At 46.4% G+C, this 10000-nt stretch overlaps 1 protein-coding gene across 1 annotated transcript in view; it reads right to left on the reverse strand.

The window, feature by feature from the left end:
* Positions 1–10000, reverse strand: part of LOC119595547 (PTB domain-containing engulfment adapter protein 1-like) — an 80668-nt gene that overhangs the window by 17181 nt on the left and 53487 nt on the right. The window contains exon 4 of the mRNA XM_037944664.1: positions 8266–8360. Coding sequence (XP_037800592.1) covers positions 8266–8360 — 95 coding nt within the window. The remainder of the gene's footprint in view (positions 1–8265; positions 8361–10000) is intronic.

Consider the following 10000-nt stretch of genomic DNA (forward strand, 5'->3'; position numbering starts at 1 on the left):
ACCCAAGGCAAGATTTGTAGGCCCGAATAGTATGAGAGGGATGGAGAGGGGAGGGGGGGAGGGGGGAGGAGGGAAAAGACGGCGGGGGGGAGGGAGGGAGGGGGGGGATAAATAAAGGGGGAGAGGGGAGGGGAGGGAGAGGGAGGGGGAGGGGGGAAGAGAGAAGAGGGGGGAGGGGAAAAGAGAGGGGAGAGGGGAGAGAGGAAGAGAGAGAGAGAGAGAGAGAGAAGAGAGAGAGAGAAAAGAGAGAGAAAAGAGGAGAGAGAGAAAAAGGAAGGAGAAAGGGGAGAAAATAGAGAGAGAGAGAGAAGAAGAGGGAGAGAGAGAGAGAGAAGGAGAAAAAGAGAGAGAGAAGGAGGGGAGAGAGGAGAGGAGGGGAGGAAAAGAGAGAGAAAAAGAGAGAGAGAGAGAGAGAGAAAGAGAGAGAGAAAAAAGGAGAAAAAAAAAGAGAGAAGAGAGAGAGGAAGAGAGAGAGAGAAGGGAAGGAGAGAAAAAGAAGAGAGAGAGAGGAGAAAAGAGAGAGGAGAAAAAGAGAGAGGGAAAGAAAGAAAGGGAAAAGGGAAAGAAGGGGAGAGAGAGAGGAGAGAGAGGGAGAGAAAGAGAGGAGAGAGAGAGGAAGAAGGGGAAGAGGAGGAGAGGAGAAAGAAAAAAAACAAACATCTAAGGGAATAAGAAGTGAGACATGGGAAGAGTATAAGGAAAAGGAGGGGAACGAAAAAAAGGAAAATATAAGAGGTGAAAAAGAACTTGAAAAAAGGGAAACGAATTAGGCGATAAGACAATAGAGAGGCGAAGAAAAAAGTGAAGAAAATATTTAGACCAAAAAAAAAAAAAAAAAGCAACGAAGACGAATGAGAAAAGACGGCAAAACAACAAGATCCAAAAAGCGTAAAACCAAAGATGCAGAAGAACGTGAAAAATTGGAGAAAAATAACAAAGCGAATAACATATCAAATCATGAAAATATTAAATGAATAAGAAGGGAATATTAACCAAGAGTTCAAATAACGTTGATGACAAATAAAATTATGATACTGATGGTACTAAATGAAAATGCTAGTAACAATACTAATAACAACTATAGCAATAACAATAACAATGATGATGGATGATGATAGATGATAGATAATAGATAATAGATGATTGATGATTGATGATTGATGTGATGATGATGATGATGATGATGATGATGATGATGATGATGATGATGATGATGATGATAAGAAGAAAATAACAGTAACAATAATAATAACACGACGATGACTATGATAATGACAAAAATGTTATCATTAGCAACAGTAGTAACAGCAATAACATCAATATCAATAACAATAACGACACCAACACCAATAACAATAACAACCCACAACCCACAAAACAAAAAACAACAACAACAACAGCAATAACAACGCTGCTAATAACGATCGTTAGAAACCACGCGCCTCGACCTCAATACGCAGCACGGTCACCTCCGGGTCAAATTTCAACGCTGCAAGGCTCCAAGGTCCTAAATATGGCGTAGATTGCACTCGCTCCCTATGACATGCACTGATACGGAGGACGCTGTCTTTCAGCCGAGATTAATCGCGGATATTTACGCTATTAAAAAGAAAGGGAGGAGGAAATGTGTGTGTGTGTGTGTGTGTGTGTGTGTGTGTGTGTGTGTGTGTGTGTGTGGGTGTGGTGTGTGGGGTGTGAGGTGTGGGGTGTGGTGTGTGGTGTGAGAGTGTGGTGTGAGAGAGTGAGGGAGCGGTGAGAGTGAGGAGCGAGATGAGAGGGAGAGAGAGAGTGACGAGAGGAGAGAGAGAGAGAGAGAGAGAGGAGTGTGAGGTGAGGAGAGAGAGAGGAGAGAGAGAGAGAGGAGAGAGAGAAGAGAGCGGAGGAGAGAGAGAGAAGAGAGTGGGTGTCGAGAGAGCAGAGAGAGAGAGAGAGAGGTGATGTGTGAGAGAGAGAGAGAGTGTGTGGTGTGTGTGTGTGTGTGGGTGGGTGGGTGGGTGGGGTGGTGGGTGTGGGAGGAGATGGGAGAGCGGTGAGAGCGGGGAGTGTGTGCTGGGTGGGTGGTGGTGTGTGTGTGTGTGTGTGTGTGTGTGGTGTGTGTGTGTGGTGTGTGAGAGGTGTGAGAGGTGTGAGTGTGTGTGGAGAGAGAGAGAGAGAGAGAGGAGAGAGAGCGGAGAGAGGAGAAGAGAGAGAGAGGAGAGAGAGAGAGAGCGAGAGAGAGAGAGAGAGAGATGTGAGAGATGTGTGTGAGGTGTGTGGGGTGTGTGTGAGAGAGAGACGAGAGAGAGAGAGAGAAGATGAGAGAGAGAGAGAGAGAGAGAGAGAGGAGGAGAGAGAGAGAGAGAGAAGGAGAGAGAGTAGAGAGGTGGTGTGTTGTGTGTGTGTGTGTGTGTGTGTGTGTGTGTGTGGGTGCGAGAGCGTGTGTGTGTGTGTGTTGTGTGTGTGAGTGTGAGTGTGGAGTGTGAGTGATGGAGTGTGAGTGTGAGTGCGGTGGGTGGGTGTGCGAGTGTGAGTGCGAGTGTGTGCGTGAGTGCGTGCGTGTGTGCTTGCGTGCGTGCGCGTGTGCTTGCGTGCGGGTGTGTTTGCGTGCGTGTGTGTGCTTGCGTGCGTGTGTGTGTGTTTGCGTGCGTGCGTGTGTATGTGTGTGTGTGTACATGCATGCGTAAGAGAGAAGAGAAAGTCGTCAAGTGAAAAAGAGAAAAAGTGAGAGACTGAGATAGGGGAGAATGAACATGACTCGGGGGAGGGGGGGGGGGGAGTTGCGGCATTCGTGTAATGTCACCTTCGTTCTCAAAAATCTCAATTGCATTTTGGTAAGCCCGAGGGGGCCACCCATGCCCCACCTCCCCACCCCCACGCCTCCAGCAAGAGTTCAAAGCGGCAGTCACTTTCACTTGGAGAGTTCAACACCTGTCACTCACACACCGCGGCCATGTTGTTATGTTGATCACCTTCAGCAACATGGCTCGATCACCTCACATTCTCCTAAGCTGCATAACTCAATTACCATATGAAACGATCATTATATGTGCAAATGCCGACAATACTGGCGTTACGCGATTGTAAAAAAAAAGGAAGAATAAGGAGAAAGAAGAAGAAGGAAGAAGGAAGAAGGAAGAAGGAAGAAGAAGAAGAAGAAGAAGAAGAAGAAGAAGAAGAAGAAGAAGAAGAAAGAAGAAGAAGAAGAAGAAGAAGAAGAAGAAGAAGAAGAAGAAGAAGCGAGCCTCTATGATTCGATTCCACTTTCTGTTCGTATTTGCTTTTTTGTTTGTCTGATCACGTGACAACCATAACCACAAAATCCAATCGAAAGCGACCAGGCCTCGTCAACTCCAGCCTCATCATTCATAAGATCACATCCTATAAAATTACATTACTCTACGGAAAAGAAGTGCCCAAACCTACGCCCAGAAAAAGTACCAGCACTATACAAACGGAGCTGACAGATATACTCCTCGCAACGGAATTCTTAATGTCTCGGGGCTCTGGAGTAGTTTTCTGTGACTCTCAAAGAGCTCTTCGGACGCTAAATTCTTTCAAAGCAGGTGGCGATGAGGAAATTGTGAGTTGCATTAAGCGTAACGTAACTTATGCAACAGAGCGTAATTTCAACATTCAATTTGTATGGATACCATCTCATGTTGGCATACGCAAGCACGACCACGTAGACAAACTGGCGAAAGAAGCCTGCAGCAAGGATATTGTGAACATAGATCTTGGGATGCCTCTTGCTAGGGTTGCACATATATTGAAAAGTTCTCATAAGGAAGAACTAGTAGATCTGATTAACACTCAAAGGCCTGAAAGCTGTACCATAAGGCACTACGATCAATATAGAGATAGCAAGCCTTCCTATGGGTGGCAAAGTCAAACCAGACAGTGTGAAGTGGTTATTGCCAGAATACGTTTAGGTTACAGAATGTACTGGCAACTGCAGGGTGCAAGAAGTGCAGATGAATCTAGATGTAGACTGTGTAACGAAGAAAACAAGCGAACGCTCAAGCACTATATCTCGGAATGTCATGTGGTACAGCATTTCAGACCACCTAACATGAGGTATAAAGAACTATGTGAATATTTCATTTCATCTGATACATTGGAAGATATATTCATACTATACCCTAAATTTATTATGTAATAACTGCCGTACACAAATAACAGTGTTATTTAAACACAGTGGCAAAAGCATGTGAAAGTAATATTTTTTGTATGATGTATGATTTATATTTATATTTTGCCATGTACAATTACAGTAGTTACAGACTACTGTACTATGTCAGATATATGTAAAACTGTAATCATGAATGCCCACGCCTGAGCAGATAACTTAACTTAGAAAAAGTGACCCCACCGTAGTCTCCCCATGGGTGAACGGGATTGTATCAAACCGCTAAAAATTCCATTCCCCCCTCTCTCCTCCTCACAGATTCCTTCCCATCCCCTCTTCTCTTCTCTTTTCTTCTCTTCTGCTCTGCACTGCTCGGCACTGCTCTGTACTGCACTGCTCTGTACTGCACTGCTCTGTACTGCACTGCTCTACTCTGCTCTGCTCTGCTCTGCACTGCTGTGCTCTGCTCTGCTCTCTTCTCTTTTCTTTTCTCTTCTCTCTTCTCCTCTCTTCTACTCTACCCAATGAACCTTTCCTATACTTCCCTCCCCTCATCTCCACAGATCCGTCCTCATCCCCTCCCCTATCCTCTCCCTCTTCAAAGATCTCTTCCCATCCCCACTCCAGCCTTCTCCTTCCCTCCTCTCCTCCCCCCATAGATACCTTCCCATCCAATCCCCTCTCCCTCCCTTCTTCCTACCCCCTCCCCTCCTCTCTCCACTGATACCTCCTCATCCCCTCCCCTCCTCTTCCCACCCAACGACACCTTCCCAACCCCTCCCCTCCCCCCACTCCTTTTCCCTCTAGGCCTGTCGCATCACCGCCACGCTGTCACGCCATCCCCGTTTTCATCTTCTCCGCCACAGTCACTTTCATCACCACCTACGTCGGAGTATCTTCGCCGGCCGGAGACTGCGCCATCTCCAGCATTACGCAGCTCCCTGTCGCACCCCCTCCCCTTCCGCGAAAAATGTGTCGACCGGAAATCTACCGCGAAATGATAGGTCTAAGATAAGGAAGTTCCAGAGGTGGTGTTCCATTCTGAGAAGAATGTGTTTGTGTGTACATGTGTACATATGTGTGTGGGGGGAGAGAGGAGTGGGAGGTGGGAGTGGGAGGGGGGAGGGGAGAGGGAGAAGAGAGAGGGGAGAGGCGAGGGAGCGGGAGAGGGGAGCGGGAATGGGAGAGGGAGTGGGAGGAGTGGGAGGAGAGAGAGAGGGAGAGGGAGAAGAAGGAGAGGGAGGAGGGAGGGAAGGAGGGAGGGAGAGAGAGAGAGGGAGAGAGAGAGAGAGAGGAGAGAGGGAAGGCAGGACACCCGAGTGAGGGAGAGGTACAGGGGTAGGGTGTAGAGGAAAGGGGACAAGGGGAGGGGGAGGGGCGAGGGAGACAATATGAAGAGACAGACAGGAGAGAGAAGTGAAGAGATGGGAGAAAGAGACGAGAAGAGAGAAGAGAGATGCGAGAGGAGAGAGAAGAGGGAAAGGGGAACGAGGTTTAGAGAGGGGAGAGAGCGAGAGAGAGAGGGGGGGGGGGGAGGAAGAGGGAGAGAGAGGGGGAGGAAGAGGAAGAGAAGGAGGGAGAGGAAGAGAAGGAGGGAGAGAGAGACAGAGGGAGAGGAAGAGGGAGAGGGAGAGCGCAACGGACAGGAAAAAGGAATGGAAAAGAAGCGTGAACAGGGAAGGGAATAGGAAAAGAGTCGACACTGATACAGGGAAACGGACTTTAAACTGAAGAGAGAGTGAACAGAATGCAGATTCCCATGTTCCTCCACATACCACTCCCCTCAAGTCAAGATCATGAACGAGTCCCCCCTCCCTCCTCCGCCACAACAAAAAACGGGTCTCATCCTCCAATTACAAAAAACGGCCGTCATCACAACACAGCTGATCGTCGAATTGCCAAAGCGCCAATCGGAGAGAAAATAGATGAACAAGCAATATTGTTTGGGGAAAAAAAAAATCAACAAGTAGACAAAAAATATTCGCTGCGAGAATCGAGTTTTAACAGATCTTGGCCGATAACGGTCTGCGAATCTATTCCGACGTGTTTCCAAAAGTTCTGTTGTGGCCTCGACTTCGGCGTCATCTGGTAAACTACGGCCGCGGCTTCGGTCACTTTTGCGGCCTAGGATTTCGTAACAATGCACCGAGGCTATGGTTTGCTCACAGGCTCGTTATGTCTCTCTTTATGTTGCAATCACCTGCTTGATATGTATATCCACCGCCTGAACCACAGAAGGCAATCATATCAGTGGAAGTGTTGGAACCTTTTTGGGGAAAAAATCAAACACACGATCGACTACAAAATGGTTCCGTGAATCATAAAGTTTTTGACAATCCTTGACGATCATTATTCAGCATTATGCAAATATCTGTCAACATCAGCAATCTGATGACAAGCCAGGGTTCCACCTCTCCCATTCGCCTGCAATTGCACATACTCGATTCGCCACATGCAGCAATCAGCGGCATCCGTCACCGTGACGTCAATGCCAACCATCCACCGGAAGTCCCACGAAAACGGCACCAAAACAAACTACAGACACAATCGAAGTTAAAGCACATATACATGACAGACAACATAATCGCACATACAAACATCAATCACCGACGTCTAAGAGCTTCCCTTCGCGCACCGAGACCTGCCGACATTTGAAAGACCGGCGCCATTTCAAAGAAAACGTGAGAAAGAAAAATCAAGCAAGCAAGCAGATAAATAAACCGACCCCTAATAGACAAAACCCAGATCGCCGCATCATGCACCTCGCAAGAAGAAACAGTGTAACAAAGGATAAGAACATGCAATAAAAGCATCGTGGAAGGAGGACTGAAAGAGCGCGGGATTTCCCTGCCGGCTCAGCGAGGCCAAAGAAAACAAATCGGGAGGGGATGGAGGGAAGGCTCGGAGGGGAGGAGGGAAGGCTCGGAGGGGAGGAGGGAAGGCTCGGAGGGGTGGAGGGAAGGCTCGGAGGGGTGGAGGGGAGTGGTGGACGGAAAGGTCGGGGGAGGGAAGGAAGGGAGTGGGTATTGTAGGTGGGGTAGAGGGGGTGAATGGAAGGGTTGAAGGGGTGGAGAGAAGGGACGGAGGGATGGAGGAGCTAGAGGAGGGAAACTGGGGTGAGGGGAGGGAGGGGGAAATTATGACGTAACAACCCGCTCTGTCCTCCACATCACGTCAAGCACTGTCACCAGCCCATGGAAACTGAGCGTGGCTGAAGGTAAGTTCTAATATGAGCAATAATAAGAATAAAGTAACAGTAAAACTATAGATGCTCGAAGCTTAATTCTGGCGAGAAAAACATTCAGTATCGAAAACAATGAGAAAAAGATGGAGACAGTAAGGGAAGAGGTTGATAAGGATGAAGGTGCGAGAGTGAAAATGAGAGTGACTGTGTGAGTAAGCGAAAGAGAATGAACTGAGAGAGAGAGAGAGAGAGAGAGAGAGAGAGAGAGAGAGAGAGAGAGAGAGAGAGAGAGAGAGAGAGGAGAGAGAGAGAGAGAGAGAGAGGAATGAGGAGAGGAGGAGAAGTAGAGAGAAGAGAGAGAGAGAGAGAGGAGAGGAGAGGGAGAGAGAGAGAGAGGAGAGAGAGAGAGAGAGGAGAGAGAGAGAGAGAGAGAGAGAGAGAGGGAGAGGGAGGAGGAGGGGGAGGGAGAGGAGGGAGGGGGAGAGAGAGGGAGAGAAAATAGAGAGAGAGAGAGAGAGAGAGAGAGAGAGAGAGAGCGAGAGAGAGAGAGAGGAGAGAGAGAGAGAGAGAGGAGAGAGAGAGAGAGAGAGAGAGAGAGAGAGAGAGAGAGAGAGAGAGAGAGAGAGAGAGAGAGAGAGAGAGAGTTTGCGTTCCAAGTATGCCGGATGCGAGGCCACCTTGTGACGTCACGACCAGAAATTTGGCGCGAAGATAATGCAGGCGATCCTTAAGTTTAACTTGTAAATAAATAAATAAATAAATAGAGAAAGAAAGAAAGAAAAGAAAAAAATACTTGTCGGCTGCTTTTACAAAATGTATTCCAAGTACATATACATAAAGCTAAGAATTTCAACATCACAAATCAACTAGATTAAAAATGCCGATTAAATCAGGCTGGTTGAATACCTACGCGATGCTGACGAACGAACACAGACACACACATACACGAGCAAAAAATAACAATGGCAGAACTTACCATTTTTACTGTTGTTCTTGTTGTTGTTGTTCTTGTTATTGGTCCACCTTAGCAGGCTAGAATTCTTCATCATCCTCGCCTGCCCATCAAACACTCTGCGGGAAGAAAGTGGTATGCCATGAAGCAAGTACAAAAAAGAGAGAAATTAGTTACAAAAAGTTAAATACAAAAATGCTATAGATTAAAATAGAGGCGATACTTTAAAAATAAATAAATACAAAAATACAAACAATAATTACAACAAAAAGCAAAAATTTAACTCAGTACATAAATATGGGCGATACAAAAACGAAAAATGAATATAAGAATAACAATAAATATTCAAAAAGGGAAATAATGAACCAAAATAAACACAATCGGTTATTGCAGAAGGATCATCAACAGCACTTGCGCAAGGTTGCCTCGGACACAAGCGAAGGGATGATCGGGTGGAACCGCCATTAGCCTGGCATGTGCCAAAGGCCAAGCTTTAATGACCGCCCCTAACAATTTACTGCGCACACACGCGAACCTGCAAACACACAAACACAAGCGCGCACGCAAACGCACGCAAACACACACACACACACACACACACACACACACACACACACACACACACACACAACACACACACACACACACACACATACAAATAAGCAAACAGACGCACACAAAATGATTTAAAATTCGCCAAGGACTTGGGGAATTAAATGTCATTAGCAATCATAAAGCGAATCAGTTACCAAGGAAAATGGAGAATACTATGGCCCAAAAAATAAAATTCCCGATACCAAAGCAGACGACATTTCCGGTTATCAGCCTGAATACAAATCACATCCTTAAATAATTAATTTGTTTTTACCTCATCGGAAATCCATATGATACATACTTGTTTTAGAAAACGGAAAAGTTTGATAACGACCACGTGCAGTAACATTCGGAAAATAGGAAAATAGTTCCATCCACTAGAACGAGAGGATAGACCCTGAAAAATGCTTATTCACAATGTAACAATGGCGTAGTATCTGCAATAAAAAACAACAACAGAAAAGTTCCTAAGAAAGACTGGCAATAAATTGACAAAATGACTGTCCAACTTAATAGCAAAAACAATCCGCTACAATAACAACAAACACAACATAATTTATTCCAAAAAATGCGCGATGGTATCTCCATCTTATTTTTTCATAAAACCGAACCACAAATTAGCGATTGAATGTTGTTAACATAAACGACAAAAAACAACAACACAAGAAAGGTTCCCCAAATTGAATCATAATTAACAGGTTAACAAAAAAATGCCAGCTAAAATCCATTCATAAAACATTGACGAAATAGTATTGCTGACAAGGACAACAAAAAACAACAGCAAAAACAACAGAGAAGTGATGGCTTGAAACCTCCACTCCTCCACTTCCTCGTTTTGCTCCTCGACTCGCCGCACGGAGGTCGTGGAGAACGCTGACAGATGTACAAATAGCCTTCTGCCCCCCCCCTTCTCCGCCTCCCATTTCACCCATTCTTCCGTCCACCCCTTTCCCTTCGCCAACCCCTTCATCCCTCTCTGAGCTCCCCTTCCCCCTATCATTCTCTCCGCGTTCCCTCCCCGCTTCTTTCCTCTCCTCCCTCAATTCCTCTTCCCTCCTCTTCCACTCAACCCCATTTCGTGGCCCCCCCCCTTCTCGTTCATCTCATACTCCCTCCATTTTACGTCCGCCAACCGACGTCCTCTTCTCTATCGCCTCTCCTTCCC

This window comes from Penaeus monodon, chromosome 36 (genome assembly GCF_015228065.2).
Source record: "Penaeus monodon isolate SGIC_2016 chromosome 36, NSTDA_Pmon_1, whole genome shotgun sequence".
Classification (NCBI taxonomy): Eukaryota; Metazoa; Arthropoda; class Malacostraca; order Decapoda; family Penaeidae; genus Penaeus; species Penaeus monodon.